We start from the raw sequence: 16,258 nt of genomic DNA on the forward strand, positions 1-16,258 counted from the left end.
AAGGGCGAAACCGACACATGATATGACAGGAAATTAATCTGCGTATCGTTTGATTTCTGACTGTTGTTTGGAGGAGCGACGTTGACCTGACGCAGTTTTTCTGTCATTCACTTTACGTTATTTTCCCACCATGAATTCGGACACAGTTTTATTGTTGGAGACTATTAATTTTGCCGCAGAGAAACATCGTAACCAGCGACGTAAAGATCCTGAGGAAACGCCGTACATTAATCACCCCATCGGTAGGAGGACTTTCTCTTTGTTGTGATGCATTCAGGATAGGTCGGATAAAAAAGGGTTATTTATGAAAGAAGTGTTTCAGTTACGTATTCAATAAGACTTTGTGAAATGTGAAGTTAAGTTAAAGTGAAATGACATATTTGCAGGAAAAAGCAGAACATTTGTGGAGGATGATGCTAAAGAGTCAGTGGAACAGATCCAGGTCAAGGAAGGCTTAAAATCAAGGGCCACTGGAGCAGCAGCAGTGGCAGCAAAAACTGTCCTGTCCTGTTAGGAGTGTCCCGGGACAGTCAGACACTGTCCTGTACACTGTCCTGTGACTCCCAGTGAAATTGAAGTGGAAAAAACATACATAAGGTCATCTGCTAGGATAAATAAAAAATGTATGGATTCCAATATTGTTGATAAATGTCAATATTATAAATTACAGTACAGTACATTTTTCAGCATTTGGAACTGTGTCACACGTTCTTACTTCAAAAGAATGTTTTATCTTCAACCCTTGTGGTGAATGGACTGCTGCTGGTGAATGGACTGCTGCTGAGTGTAGTATGTCTAGATATAACGTGACTGTGACTTTCCTGGTTGTATTAATGAGTTTGTTTAATGGCTGGTGTACACTCAGTTTGTGATCCTGGTATGTCTGGCAGCAGTTAAAACCATTAAGACATCTTGTTGACTTCCTCTCTCTGATACTCACTGCTGTCTGTGTGTACTTTTAAGGAGTAGCGAGAATCCTCAGCTATGAAGGAGGCATCACAGACATCGAGGTTTTGCAAGTATGTTATGAGTAGTTCTCAGTTAGCAAATGTGAGTTATGGTCTTTCTTGTGTTACTGAGCCGGTGTATCGTCTCCCCCCGCAGGCTGCTCTGCTTCATGACACAGTGGAGGACACGGACACAACTCCTGAAGAGATCGAGGCAAAGTTTGGGCCGATCGTAGCTCGTATCGTTCAGGAGGTGACAGATGACAAAATGCTGCCCAAACATGAGAGAAAGCGCATGCAAGTGGAACACGCGCCTCATAGCAGTGGCCAGGCCAAACTGGTTAAACTGGCTGATAAGCTGTACAACCTGAGGGACTTGAACCGCCGCACACCTGCCGGTCAGCACCCCTCTCTCACAGTCCTTACTCTTTACTGTAACTGAGTCGCATGTGCAGGGGGCCAGATTTAAGTTGTTAAATGACAATAAATAACAGTACATACACATTTTTATGTAAAAAATTGCAAGAACCTAAATAAGGATCCAGCACTATGTAATACAAATTTGAAATAGTAGAATCATAATCAGCACATAGAGGGAATTTGACTCCGGATTTGTGTTGCTCTTAAGTACATATACAGAGAAAAACATACGGCTAAAAACAAGGCTATACAAGGTAATACAAACATTTGACTGCTATGTACATTTGTACTATGTTCGTACAGTACAGGCCAAAAGTTTGGACACACCTTCTCATTCAATGCGTTTTCTTTATTTTCATGACTATTTATATTGTAGATTCTCACTGAAGGCATCAAAACTACGAATGAACACATGTGGAATTATGTACTTAACAAAAAAGTGTTAAATAACTGAAAACATGTCTTATATTTTAGATTCTTCAAAGTAGCTACCCTTTGCTTTTTTGATAGCGCTGCAAACCCTTGTTGTTCTCTCAATGAGCTTCATGAGGTAGTCACCTGAAATGGTTTTACCTTCACAGGTGTGCTTTGTCAGGGTTAATTAGTGGTATTTTTTCCCTTATTAATAAAAAAAGCAAAGGGTGGCTACTTTGAAGAATCTAAAATATAAGACATGTTTTCAGTTATTTCACTTTTTTTGTATATACATACAAAAATATATAATTCCATGTGTTCATTCATAGTGTTGATGCCTTCAGTGAGAATCTACAATGGAAATAGTCATGAAAATAAAAAGGAAACACATTGAATGAGAAGGTGTGTCCAAACGTTTGGCCTGTACTGTATATATAAAAAAAATAAAAAAAAGGTGTATAAATACATATACACATACATGTGCATACACATACACATACACCATAGAAAAAGTTCTTTTGATATAGACACATCCATATCTTTATTGTAAACAGCATGTGTATTTGTATAATATAGTAAGCTAGTCAAAACCGATCCAATACCCCTGCTGTTTTTATTTAAACTAGAGATAGGAAAAAGCAGTAAATAATACAAAATGTCCATTAATTATTTTCTATATTTTTCTTATTGTCAACAAATTCCATGAAAATACCCAAACCAACAATGTGTCAGTCACAAAATGGAAATGCACAAGTACCAGTACCTCACAATGTACTTAGTCCCCATACCTTCTCTCTGTGTGTGTGTGTGTGTGTGTGTGTGTGTGTGTGTGTGTGTGTGTGTGTGTGTGTGTTGTGTGTGTGTGTGTGTGTGTGTGTGTGTGTGTGTGTGTGTGTGTGTGTGTGTGTGTGTGTGTGTGTGTGTGTGTGTGTGTGTGTGTGTGTGTGTGTGTGTGTGTGTGTGTGTGTGTGTGTGTGTGTGTGTGTGTGTGTCAGGTTGGACAGCTGAGCGGGTGCAGGAGTATTTTGTGTGGGCCTGTGAGGTGGTGAAAGGCCTGAAAGGAACCAACTTGGCTCTGGAGGAGAAGCTGGAGGAGCTGTTCAGACAGAGAAGGGTCCAGCTCTGACAACACAGTGGAGGGCAGAACGGTCATATTACAAATGAAATACATTAGAATTTGTAAATTATGGAAATAAATTATATTCATATACATTGGTTTGGTCTTTTTTTTTTATATTGTTACATAGGGTACATATTGTATGCCCAAGCTAACATGCTGGTAAGAAAATTCCACATGAGCACGGATGATGTCGAAATGAGTCTGTTTAAAGCATATTGCGCTCCTTTGTATACTGCTCCCTTATGGACTAAGTTTAAAAAGGCAAGCATGCAGAAGCTTAAGGTTGCTTATAATGACTGTATGATGATACTGCTCAACAAACCCAGGTGCTCTAGTGCAAGTGACCTGTTGTATAATGCAGGGGTCAGCAACTTTCAGGCATTATTGAGGAGTCTTATCTACAAATTCATTTGTCGCCTGAACGTCTCCCAGAACAGCACTGTTATGCTGCTGACAAATCCTAGGTTCAGTGCCATACGATACCAATCATCACTATGGAAACACTGGTAAGAGTGTATTTTATAGAAATGCAGTATTGTTGTTTCTTTTGTTTTTATTTCTCTGTATATGTTTATTTTTCTCTTTTTAAAGGTCCCATGACATGGTGCTCTTTGGATGCTTTTATGTAGACCTTAGTGGTCCCCTAAAACTGTATCTGAAGTCTCTTTTATATAGACCTTAGTGGTCCCCTAATACTGTATCTGAAGTCTCTTTTATATAGACCTTAGTGGTCCCCTAATACTGTATTTGAAGTCTCTTTTATATAGACCTTAGTGGTCCCCTAATACTGTATCTGAAGTCTCTTTTATATAGACCTTAGTGGTCCCCTAATACTGTATCTGAAGTCTCTTTCCTGAAATTCAGCCTTGGTGCAGAATTACAGCCACTAGAGCCAGTCCCACAATGAGCTTTCCTTAGGATGTGCCATTTCTGTGTCTGTAGCTATTGAGGGGGGTGGGGGAGGTAACCTTGCTCCTTATGACCTCATAAGACCGGCCCATCTGAGCTTTCATTTTCTCAAAGGCAGAGCAGGATACCCAGGGCTCGGTTTACACCTATCACCATTTCTGGCCACTGGGGGACCATAGGCAGGCTGGGGGAACGCATATTAATGTTAAAAAAAAAACTCATAAAGTGACATTTTCATGCCGTGGGACCTTTAATGTATGTTGTACGTCATGTCAGTGTCTTCTGTATGGACCTTGAGTCTGGCAATAAGGTTGATGATGATGACAGGGTGTAGATAGGTAGACATTTATTGATCCCAAATTAGGAAATTTTCAGTGCTACAGCAGCAAAATATAAAAATATCAGACACACCGCGCACATACAGAATATACAGTAGAGGCCAAAAGTTTGGACACCTTCTCATTCAATGTGTTTCTTTATTTTCATGACTATTTACATTGTAGATTCTCACTGAAGGCATCACAACTATGAATGAACACATATGGAATTATGTACTTAACAAAAAAGTGTGAAATAACTGAAAACATGTCTTATATTTTAGATTCCTCAAATTAGCCACCCTTTGCTTTTTTGATAGCGCTGCAAACCCTTGGTGTTCTCTCAATGAGCTTCATGAGGTAGTCACCTGAAATGGTTTTACCTTCACAGGTGTGCCAGTCAGGGTTAATTAGTGGTATTTTTGTCCCTACGTTTACACGTGGCCGGCTATTTTCATAAACGGACATTTCAACCTCTCTGTTTTCAGAAAAGTATTCGTTTACATGTACCCGTGTATACATCATAGACTGTTAATATTAGTGTACAGTCTATGGTATATATGCCGTCAATGCAGTCAAGAGCACGCCAAACCTGTAGGTGGCGGTGTAACGAGAAGCTCAAGCCCACGTTAGCCAATCAGAATCCCGAAAATAGCAACAACAACAACAACAACAGCAACGAATCACTTCCTCTTTCTCGGCTGCCTAAATCTCCTTTTGTCTCAGTTTACATGCAAACGCGCAAACGAATATTTCACAAAATCTCCGCTCTGGCCAGAGTTTTTAGAAAGACTCGGTTTCTCCGTTTGCGTGTGAACGAAGGGCACAAACAAAGGGAAATGTCTCCGTTTGTAAAAATAACCATGTACGTGTAAACAGGGGACCATCAGTCGTGTTGTGCAGAAGTCAGGTTGATACACAGCCGAAAGCCCCTATTGGACAACTGTTAGAATTCATATTATGGCAAGAACCAATCAGCTAAGTAAAGAGAAACGAGTGACCATCATTACTTTAACACTTGAAGGTCAGTCAGTCCGGAAAATTGCGAAAACTTTGAATGTGTCCCCAAGTGCAGTCGCAAAAACCGTCAAGCGCTACAACGAAACTGGCTCACATGAGGACCGCCCCAGGAAAGGAAGACCAAGAGTCACCTCTACTGCTGAGGATAAGTTCATCCGAGTCTCCAGGCTCAGAAATCGCAAGTTAACAGCAGCTCAGATTAGAGACCAGGTGATAACCACACAGAGTTCTAGCAGCAGATACATCTCTAGAACAACTGTTAAGAGGAGACTGCGCGAATCAGGCCTTCATGATCAAGTAGCTGCTAGGAAACCACTGCTGAACACAGTTTTATTGTTGGAGACTATTAATTTTGCCGCAGAGAAACATCGTAACCAGCGACGTAAAGATCCTGAGGAAACGCCGTACATTAATCACCCCATCGGTAGGAGGACTTTCTCTTTGTTGTGATGCCTTCAGGATAGGTAGGATTAAAAAGTGTTAATGAAAGAAGTGTTTCAGTTACGTATTCAATAAGCCTTTGTGAAATATGAAGTTAAGTTAAAGTGAAATGACATATATGCAGGAAAAAGCAGAACATTTGTGGAGGATGATGCTAAAGAGTCAGTGGAACAGATGTCTGTGAATGTGCTCAGTCATCCAGGTCAAGGAAGGCTTAAAATCAAGGGCCACTGGAGCAGCAGCAGTGGCAGCAAAAACTGTCCTGTCCTGTTAGTAGTGTCCTGAGGAGTGTCCCGGGACAGTCAGACACTGTCCTGTGACTCCCATGACTGTCTCGGGACAGTCGGACACTTTCCTGTACACTGTCCTGTGACTCCCAGACACTGTCCTGTGACTCCCATGACTTCTGTGACTTCCTCTCTCTGATACTCACTGCTGTCTGTGTGTACTTTTAAGGAGTAGCGAGAATCCTCAGCTATGAAGGAGGCATCACAGACATCAAGGTTTTGCAAGTATGTTATGAGTAGTTCTCAGTTCGCTAATGTAAGTTCCGGTTTTTCTTGTGTTACTGAGCCGGTGTATCGTCTCCCCCCGCAGGCTGCTCTGCTTCATGACACAGTGGAGGACACGGACACAACTCCTGAAGAGATCGAGGCAAAGTTTGGGCCGATCGTAGCTCGTATCGTTCAGGAGGTGACGGATGACAAAACGCTGCCCAAACATGAGAGAAAGCGCATGCAAGTGGAACACGCGCCTCATAGCAGTGGCCAGGCCAAACTGGTTAAACTGGCTGATAAGCTGTACAACCTGAGGGACTTGAACCGCTGCACACCTGCCGGTCAGCACCCCTCTCTCACAGTCCTTACTCTTTACTGTAACTGAGTCGCATGTGCAGGGTGCCAGATTTAAGTTGTTAAATGACAATAAATAACAGTACATACACATTTGTATGTAAAAAATTGCAAGAACCTAAATAAGGATGCAGCACTATGTAATACAAATTTAAAATAGTAGAATCATAATCAGCACGTTAGCTAGTCAAAACCGATCCAATACCCCTGCTGTTTTTATTTAAACTAGAGATAGGAAAATGCAGTAAATAATACAAAATGACCATTAATGATTTTCTATATTTTTCTTATTGTCAACAAATTCCGTCTCTTGGTTATTTTTGACTTCCCTGCCCTGGCTCTCAGCACCAAGACAATCCTCTAGTGAAGACTTAAATCTTTCAAACGGCTCCAAAATAAAAATTTTGAAACCACTTAATAATTTACTGAAACAGCTGGGCATTGTAGCTTTAAGCAACTGTTACTCAAACACAAGGACGTAGTGCATTTGGGGGCAAACTATTTTCAGCTATATCAGGCTTAAGCTACACAGGCGATACTTGTAAATGGGATCAATTCATTGATAGTTTTGATCTCATGGATTTGTCGACTTTTAAGAAAAAATTCCTTTTGGCCTTTAAATGACAGTGCAGGAGTACACACAATACTGTGTACCCAAGTCATACAAATAAAAGTACTCATTTGGGAAATGGGTTTCTTTCAGAGAGTTGAATCATAGATGTGTTAACGTGTCTAACTATTACTACAGACAAAACAAAAACTGTACTCTGGCAGGACACTGGGAAGCTACAGTTGTCAGATAAATGGAGCGGAGTGAAACTGTTAACACCTCCCAGTGAAGTACTGTTAGTAAATTCTCACAAAATGGCAATGCACAAGTACCAGTACCTCACAATGTACTTAGTCCCCATACCTTCTCCCTTTTGTGTGTGTGTGTGTGTGTGTGTGTGTGTGTGTGTGTGTGTGTGTGTGTGTGTGTGTGTGTGTGTGTGTGTGTGTGTGTGTGTGTGTGCGGTTGGACAGCTGAGCGGGTGCAGGAGTATTTTGTGTGGGCCTGTGAGGTGGTGAAAGGCCTGAAAGGAACCAACTTGGCTCTGGAGGAGAAGCTGGAGGAGCTGTTCAGACAGAGAGGGGTCCAGCTCTGACAACACAGTGGAGGGCAGAACGGTCATATTACAAATGAAATACATTAGAATTTTTAAATTATGGAAATAAATAATATTCATTTACATTGGTTTGGTGTTTGTTTTTTTACTTTTTGTTTTTTAATTGTTACATAGAGTATAGATAGATAATGAATTAATAATAATAATTAATTCTGTACTCTATGTAGCCTATTGTATTCTGCCCACTTAATTCTGTACTTTATGTAGCCTATTGTATAATGTATTCTTGAATTGTATTGAATGTGAAACTGTATGTTGTCTTGCACGCTTACGCTTTTCTTGGCCAGGTCGCCGTTGCAAATGAGAACTTGTTCTTAACGGCCTACCTGGTAAAATAAAGGTTAAATAAAATAAAAAGACTTTTATTGATCCCAAATTGGGAAATTTCAGTTCTACAGCAGCAACGTATCACACACTGCACACATACAGAATATATAATGAAGAAATAAGGAAAAATAGGATAGAATACAACAACAAATATTTAAAACAAAGATAAAAAAAAAAAATACAAAGAAAAGAATGTACAAACGTATACAAGTTGGGAATAAAAATGTCCAACTACTTAAATGTTGAAAGTTATTGACATTAGTTATTTTATTCCGGAAGTGTTTAGTGTATTAGTAGTGCAACAGAAACACACACACAGTTAGCCACTTTTTTTTTACTGTTAACACTGATTCTTTTTCTGACATTGTGGAAATAATAAAAAAAATCTATATATCTGCTATTTGTGATACCGCCAATAGAGAGCGGTATTGTTGACTTGCAGAATATCTCAATTTAACTGTAATCTTCTGTTATCAACTCTTTCACTTGATGTTTGTTTCGGAAATAAATGAAACTGATGGAAAATAGTCATCTGCATTCCGTGAGTGGTCTAAAAAGCCAGTAAGGTGTAGCTTTGGGTTCTTCAGTGTATATTTCCTATTGGAAGGAAATATATGTCGGAACCTTATTTTTACAGTCTATGGTCGGAACAAATCCACTTCCTGTCCGCTTGCTCTTCAGTCAGGTAGCTTCTGTTTGGCTGAAGCAGCGACGAGCTAATTGTTTTTCAAATAAAATACACATTTTTACTCCTATTCAGTTGATACTTTCGATAAGGCAGTCATGTCTAGTCGTGATGCCCTCAACATGAAGCTTCCTCCGATCCAGTCCACGGCCGGAGCCGTGCCGGTCCGGAATGAGAAAGGTGAGACGTTTTTCCTTCAGCTAGCAGGCGGCTAGCGGCGTGCTAAGTTAGCTTAGCCTAGCTTTGTGTAACTTCACCGTTAACCGCAAATAACAACAACTTAACGTCCATTGTCTGACTCTAAAAAGTAGCTAACGTTACTAACATTAAGTAGGAGCATATGCCCGCAGGTTGCAGCAGTATATTAATACGCATTGTTTTTGCAAGAAGATGCATAACAGTTACATATTGTCTATGTGTATGCATGTGTTTATGTGAGTGTGGGTAGGTAGATATATGGTGTATGTGTATGGAAACATGTATGAATAAGTGAAGCATCAAATAGTTTTGTATTTAACTAAAGGATAACAATAGAGAAAGGGGCTAGGACCAGAAAAGTTTGTTTTTTAACTTCTTCCTACTCCTTTTTGAACATAGGCATTTCTTATTTGAATCACTTACAATAATTTTGGAAGATTGTGCTGGGATGTACATGTTCTTATTTATCTGTGATTGAGATATATATATATATATTGTGTGTGTGTGTGTGTGTATATAGATAGATAGATAGATAGATAGATAGATAGATAGATAGATAGATATAAAAAATAATTTATTATTATTTATTTTTTGACATGTTCAAAATAAACTACACACTAACCTATTCATGCCTTGTCTGGGTGTCCACATACTCTTGGCCATATCGTTGGAGGATCAAGTATTTCAATAAACCCCACAAGATCCAGTACAACAACACCCACTACTGCCTCAAAAAATTGCCATGGAGTTGAATCAGCTTCTCTCCGATAACGTTTAAATGATATAAAACGGAGAAAAAATAGGGTGGGAATCTCTTGGCACCTTCCAATTCAGAGGCCAGCGATTCGATTCTAAACCGATTATCGATGCAACAATTTTTATGTACGTTTCCATGCATGATTTAAAAAAATATACATATAAATCTGAGTTTGCTACTCAGAGTTTGCTAATCACTTCCTAGACAAATCAGCTAGACAAAGCTTAGATTTTGACATATATTTGTCACACACAAGTTTTAATGAAATCTTTTGTCTACTGAGGTTTTTATTTTGTAGTCACTCCATGCTTAAGCCTTAAACATGCTTGTGAAAGTCCCCTTCTCTCCCAGTAATCTTCCATGTCAGAGGCTGTTTAAAGGTGGAGAATTGGCTTCTTAGAACATGAAACATGAGGTGGTCAGATGTAATGGGATAAATGTGTTTTGCCTAATTATTTTATGTAAGTCTTATTAGATCATGTGTGTGTGTGTGTGTGTCTGTCTCATATATATATATATATATATATATATATGACAGACAGACAGACAGACAGACAGACAGAAAAAAAGAGAGAATCGCAATGCATCTAAGACTCAATTATTTTTCCCACCCCTAGATAATACTCAGATTTGGCCTAGAACCAGCATATCTTTTGTCATTGTGTGTGATAAATGATGAATTGATTGCCACAATTGTTGTAGTATCAGCTTTAAAAACCTAATTGGTGCATCCCCACCAAAAATTTTTTTTAAATAATAATGAATCATCACCTGTCTGCCTGTCTCAACAAAAATGCATTATAAACTTGACTGAGTTAGTATTATTTTTTTTTAAGTTACTCCTAATTAAGGCATCTTAAAAAAAAAAAGAAGCCACCATCTACACTGTCAGCATCAAGGGTTGAAAAGCCTAGATCGACTTAGCTCATGACTGTCTCTGCATATCCCAGGTGAGCTCTCCATGGAGAAGGTGAAGGTGAAGAGGTATGTGTCAGGTAAACGTCCTGACTACGCGCCGATGGAGTCGTCCGATGAGGAAGAAGAGGACTTCCAGTTTGTGAAGAAGGGAAAGGAAGCGGAGGCAGAGGCGGAGCTGGAGGAAGAGGATGTCTCCGACCCACGTCTCAAACGTTTGCTCAACCGTGTCTCTGAGGACGTGGAGGAGAGGTATCCCATCATTTTATTTGAGTTGACTGAAATGATTATTAAATGTCGTGGTGCTGAAAAAGCTAATTGAACCCTAGTCTCACATTGCCAGACCCTCCTCCACAGCGCTGTGGACGGTGTCAATATAGACCAATGTAACCACGTTGCTTTCGGTTTGTTTGTCCTCAGGCTTGCGAGACACCGACACATCGCAGAACCTGAAGTTGTGGCCGAGAGCAGCGAGGACTCTGACGAAGGCACGTGGCACCCGGAGCGTGAGGAGAGTAGCGAGGAAGAGGAGGAGGAAGAGGAAGAAGTGGACGACGAGGTAGGCTGCACTCTGTGCGGTTTGGTTTTAACGTAATGTTAATGTAATGCTTGTCACAGTCACTTTTTGTCAGCGTTTCTTCATATTATTTTATTTTTATATAGGTATATTAATAGGTAATTTTTCTTTCTGATTCTGCGCAGGAAATTGAGAGGAGAAGAGCGATGATGCGGCAGCGAGCCGCCGAACGGAAGAACGAGGAGATGGAGGTTCTGGAGGTAGAGGAGGAAGGGAAGTCGGGGGCGGAGTCGGAGTCGGAGTCGGAGTACGAAGAATACACAGACAGCGAGGATGAAGCAGAGCCACGGCTCAAACCTGTCTTCATCCGCAAGTATGAACTGAAACCACGGTTTCCTTACTTCCTACCTGTAGCTTAGAGGTTCCCAACCCCTTTTTGGATTGTGGACACCTCCCCACCCCCCCAAAGTTTAGGGCCATAATGTGGACAGGATTGGGGAGCACTTTGACCAAACTGTATTATTTGAATACATCTTAGGCCCGGGACACATTAACCCGATTATCGGCCGTGGGACAGTCTGGCGAGGTCAAATCTTTTTGGTGTGTCCCGTGCCGTCGTCCGTCTGGGGGGCTGTCGGCGTTCATTTTGGCCGACCTGACATGTTTGGTCGGCGGCAGGGAAATCGGGACTCACACGGAAATGACAAGCGCAATGAGGTGACTAGAGTCTCTCAAAATCTGATGAAAATCTTTTAAACTGAGCTTTGTTGATCTGAAATGAAGACAGATTCAGCAACTGCACGGCCTATTTCTCGCTTAAAATGTTTTCAGAAACATGTTTCAGTGAACTATTTTAGTACAATATGAGATCGTATTCTGAACGGCCGCCATGACAGTCTGGCTCTCAATATCCAGAGAAAACGAACCCATGTGACGCGTTCGACCAGTCAGCTGCCGGTTTTCATTTCTTGGGCAACATTACAGATTAGCGCCGCCTGCTGTTATAGAGATGTATTACGTCTCGTCTTTTTGGTGTGTTCTGTGGCAGTTTTTTGGACCTCAGGGACGCGACTGATCATATCGACGGGGTTTTCTGTCAACGGTCGGCCGTCGGCTATGTTAGGGGTGAGAGTATCTGCTGTTTCACAATAAAAAAGACAAAAATATAGAAAAGAATGACCTAATTTTGTGTAAGACAAATATATGTTGTCAATTAACTTTGACAACATATTGACAACAATTAAGACACTGTAGCTGTGGTTAGATTTTGTTGTCTTTTTCCTTATTGGCGATCAAACATTGCAATGATAATACATTTTTAGTAGTTATTAGTTATTCCTGCGCTGGTGGGTCTCTCCCATGCCGGATGTCCCTCCCCATTTTTGCGATCTTGACTATCGGGGCTTAGCGACGCTCAGGACGGTTGTTTGGTTGGTTTGGAAAATACCAACGAGCCAGAGGGTTTTTTCCCGCCTATCACAGAATATACTCCCATCGCTGACCTAGCGCTGTGGAAATAGGTCGTGCTATGTGAGACTACTCCTACGCTAGATCGCTAAGTGCAAAATAATTGGACATCATACAAGATCGTGCAATTTTGAAATAAAAACACACAAATAGGGATGTAACGATTACCGGTGTAAGGGTAAACCACGATAACAATTACCGTTTTCATTTAAAAATATCATTATTCTCACGGTGGATTACCACGGTGTGGAAACCGTGTGTTGAATCCTTCCCAGCTTCATCAGAGTGTCCTGAAGTTGCCGCGCAGGCGCACTGCGTCGCCTACAACGTGCGTTTCTTGAAGTTGGAATCATGGCGACAGGAGGAGACGACAGCGCTCAGGACATTTATCAGCCCTCTGAGAGGACTAAGTCTGAAGCATGGGCATATTTGGGTTATTATAAGAATGCCGAAGGACAGTTGATTGAAGATAGTTATCCTGTCTGCAGAAGGTGCGGGGAAAAGTTGCTGCTAAAGGCGGCAATACGTCAAATCTCCTGAACCCTTGTCCCTTTGATGTTAAAAGTTGCACTTTTGATAAGGTTTTGCCTATATTTTTGTAATATAATAAACACTGTTACACTTTTTGAAACTATTTCAGCTTGTGTAGGCCTGTCAGTGCTTTCTGAACATGTTGAACACACTTTTAAAAATACCGCGATAATACCGAAAACCGTGATCATTTTGGTCACTATAACCGTGACGTTACATTTTCATACCGTTACATCCCTACACACAAATAAGTGTTGACAAATACAAGTTATTCACTTATGTGTAGCATATAACAGTAGATAAAAAAAACAAAACCAAGGATGCAAGATAACATCGAAATGTCATTCTTAACTTCATCGGATGTTTAATCTGTATCTCTGCCTGTCTGCACCGCAGGAAGGACCGAGTCACGGTGGCGGAGCGCGAAGCAGAGGAGCAGAAGCAGAGAGAGCTGGAGGCCGAGGCCAAGAAACAGGCCGAGGAGCGACGGCGCTACACCCTCAAGATTGTGGAGGAGGAGGCTAAGAAGGAGTTTGAGGAGAACCGGCGCACGCTGGCCGCCCTGGACGCTCTGGACACCGACGGAGAGAACGAGGAGGAGGAATACGAAGGCTGGAAAGTCCGAGAGCTGAAACGCATCAAGAGGGACCGAGAGGCCCGAGAAGTGTGAGTAAACGCAGATGTGAATACTTTGGTGAAAGGAGCTTGCCACATCCTAACGAGTGGTGTGTTGTCCTCAGCATGGAGAAGGAGAAGGCTGAAATCGAGAGATTCCACAACCTGACCGAGGAGGAGCGCCGGGCTGAGCTCCGCAACAGCGGGAAACAAGTCACCAACAAAGCCAGCAAAGGCAAATACAAGTTCCTCCAGAAGTACTACCACAGAGGAGCCTTCTTCATGGTAAGTCAACACAGAGCTGAATTACTTCCATAAATGCCGCTGGGTCTGACCGTTAAGATGTTCCGACAGATATTCAAGTTAATCTCGACTTTTAAACACAATGGAGCCATTAAAGCTTTATGCTACGTGACTTTCGCGCACAGAAACTGGAGTGAAGATAATGAGTCCATCATGTTTTTTTTGAAATCCTCCAGGTCCTCCTTGGCTACTAGCTACAGTTTTGTTGTCTTTGCTTAGAATTCCTCATGGGGGCGACAGAAACTACGCACTATAGCTTTAAGGAAGTGTTGGGCTGCTTTTCTGATGTCTAAACTTTAAATTTCTGCCATTTTTGAGCAATATGATTGTACATTAATTGGTATTTACCAATTCACAATTTTCCTTCTGATCTTGTATTGTTGATCCTTCATTATTCTCAGTATTCAGTATTTTATTGTAAGTACATTTTAAAAGCAACTTTTAGGTTCTAGTATGTTTGTCACATACGCCTCTAAAAGACACAGATTGCATTTTCTTTTAATAATGGGAAGAACTTGTTACACTTTCCCCATTAGACCAATTTGGCCTGGTTTTAGTTTTTTAAAAGGTAGACATTGGGTATGATACAGTGAAATAACACATACCAGTGCATATGTTTGTTGTGGCAACAAGTTGCAGCACAGAAATGCTAAAGATGAGTTTGGAATTTAGAAACCATTTCCATTATGTAGTTTCTCCACCAGAAAGCACCCCGCTCAGGACATACGTTGGTCTAAAGTTTGATGTGATGTTCCAGTGAGTGGTGAGCTGTGGCAGCTTCAGGTTGCTCAGCGTTGCTGTAACTTTAAACATTTATTTGTGTTCCAGGACGAGGAGGAGGACGTGTACAAGAGAGATTTCAGCGCCCCTACTCTGGAGGACCACTTCAACAAAACCATCTTACCCAAAGTCATGCAGGTCAGCTGCTTTTTACTCCTACTTCTCCTGTTACACTGCATGCTATATAGCCTATTATAGCTCAACTTAATTATATCATGTTTATACTGTATAATGGTGGGGTGCCTTTAAAATAGTTTTAGTCCATCGAAAGATGCATTAACACTTTCTTTCCTGCCATTAACCTCTTAAATTCTTGATTCTCCCCATTCAATTTGCACTTATGTGAATAATAAAAAAATATTTCGTACCCCCTTGTTTGTATGTTTGAATATCCAAATATATATAAATATATATATATAAAAATATATATATATAAATATATATATATAAATATATATATATATAAAAATATATATATATAAATATATATATAAAAATATATATATATATAAATATATATATAAAAATATATATATATATAAAAATATATATAAAAATATATATAAAAAATATATATATATAAAAATATATATAAAATATATATAAAAATATATATATATATAAATATATATAAAAATATATATATATAAAATATATAAAAAATATATATATATATAAAAATATATATATATATAAAAAATATATAAAATATATATATATATAAAATATATATATATATATATATATATATATATATATTCACAACTAAACTCATGAAAAGGACGCACCTTTCATATTCAATTTTTCCGTGTTTGGGGAAATTTACCAGCTGGATACATTGTTTTCCTTTTGAATGAAGGCGAAGTCATTTCGCTCTCTGATTCAACTCTTTGTGGTTTGTCCCCCCCCCTCCTCATAAAAGGTCAAAAACTTTGGTCGCTCTGGACGCACCAAGTACACCCACCTGGTGGACCAGGACACCACGTCGTTTGACTCGGCCTGGGCCCAGGAGAGCGCTCAGAACAGCAAGTTCTTCAAGCAGAAGGCGGCAGGCGTGAGGGATGTGTTTGACCGACCCACAGTGAAGAAGAGGAAGACTTAAGATCAGGCTAGCGATGCAGCTTTAAGAGACTGTCAGAGACCAAGCTGGACTTTTTGTGGAAGGAAAGCAGCAAATTAACAGATTCCACTGCTTGATCATTTTTGATTAACGGTTTATCTACCAGGAACACCATTTAAAATGTAATGTTGGCTCCTCAAACCCTACTTAAGATGCAGCTGGTTTTCAATTCATTAATACGCAGCATATCATTTCAACATGAGATCTTGTAATATTGCTTAAATTTCCTACAGTATGAAGATTGCTGCATTCGAGGAGCTGCAGGGGAATATTGGTAATATTGGGTTGTAATTTTGTACAAGTCAGCTAGTATCCTTAAGTATTCAGATTCTTGTGTTGATTTCCTGCATTACCCTTTGCTTTGTGAAAGTAAAGATATTGTAACTTGCTTTGTGTTAAATAAAACTTGTATTTTCAATTTTAAAACTTTACCACGGA

General features: G+C 40.0%; 3 protein-coding genes across 3 annotated transcripts; all 3 read left to right on the forward strand.

Annotated features, from left to right (window-relative positions):
- Positions 1–20: 20 nt before the first annotated feature.
- On the forward strand, positions 21–2,993 carry LOC120555917 (guanosine-3',5'-bis(diphosphate) 3'-pyrophosphohydrolase MESH1-like). Its single transcript, XM_039795110.1, has 4 exons — positions 21–242; positions 964–1,019; positions 1,105–1,345; positions 2,777–2,993. The coding sequence occupies exons 1-4, from the start codon at positions 131–133 to the stop codon at positions 2,905–2,907; spliced, it is 540 nt and encodes a 179-aa protein (XP_039651044.1). The 5' UTR covers positions 21–130; the 3' UTR covers positions 2,908–2,993.
- Positions 100–7,673, forward strand: LOC120555918 (guanosine-3',5'-bis(diphosphate) 3'-pyrophosphohydrolase MESH1-like). Its single transcript, XM_039795111.1, has 4 exons — positions 100–146; positions 5,476–5,571; positions 6,045–6,100; positions 6,186–7,673. Exons 1-4 carry the CDS (start codon positions 131–133, stop codon positions 6,468–6,470), a joined length of 453 nt encoding a protein of 150 aa, XP_039651045.1. The 5' UTR covers positions 100–130; the 3' UTR covers positions 6,471–7,673.
- A 911-nt stretch (positions 7,674–8,584) lies between these two features.
- On the forward strand, positions 8,585–16,251 carry mfap1 (microfibril associated protein 1). The gene is made up of 8 exons (XM_039794127.1): positions 8,585–8,797; positions 10,523–10,739; positions 10,908–11,046; positions 11,190–11,377; positions 13,399–13,668; positions 13,743–13,902; positions 14,749–14,838; positions 15,623–16,251. Exons 1-8 carry the CDS (start codon positions 8,716–8,718, stop codon positions 15,800–15,802), a joined length of 1,326 nt encoding a protein of 441 aa, XP_039650061.1. The 5' UTR covers positions 8,585–8,715; the 3' UTR covers positions 15,803–16,251.
- Positions 16,252–16,258: the final 7 nt, after the last annotated feature.

This window comes from Perca fluviatilis, chromosome 3, assembly GCF_010015445.1.
Source record: "Perca fluviatilis chromosome 3, GENO_Pfluv_1.0, whole genome shotgun sequence".
NCBI lineage: Eukaryota > Metazoa > Chordata > Actinopteri > Perciformes > Percidae > Perca > Perca fluviatilis.

Bases quoted from the DNA above. Each gene is read 5' to 3' on its own strand.
- LOC120555917 (XM_039795110.1), top strand. From the start codon at position 131: ATGAATTCGGACACAGTTTTATTGTTGGAGACTATTAATTTTGCCGCA. The intron at 243-963 runs GTAGGAGGACTT...TGTACTTTTAAG, and splicing joins GTACATTAATCACCCCATCG to GAGTAGCGAGAATCCTCAGC. The intron at 1,020-1,104 runs GTATGTTATGAG...CTCCCCCCGCAG, and splicing joins CAGACATCGAGGTTTTGCAA to GCTGCTCTGCTTCATGACAC.
- LOC120555918 (XM_039795111.1), top strand. The intron at 5,572-6,044 runs GTAGGAGGACTT...TGTACTTTTAAG, and splicing joins GTACATTAATCACCCCATCG to GAGTAGCGAGAATCCTCAGC. The intron at 6,101-6,185 runs GTATGTTATGAG...CTCCCCCCGCAG, and splicing joins CAGACATCAAGGTTTTGCAA to GCTGCTCTGCTTCATGACAC.
- mfap1 (XM_039794127.1), top strand. From the start codon at position 8,716: ATGTCTAGTCGTGATGCCCTCAACATGAAGCTTCCTCCGATCCAGTCC. The intron at 11,047-11,189 runs GTAGGCTGCACT...GATTCTGCGCAG, and splicing joins AGGAAGAAGTGGACGACGAG to GAAATTGAGAGGAGAAGAGC. The intron at 13,903-14,748 runs GTAAGTCAACAC...TTTGTGTTCCAG, and splicing joins ACAGAGGAGCCTTCTTCATG to GACGAGGAGGAGGACGTGTA.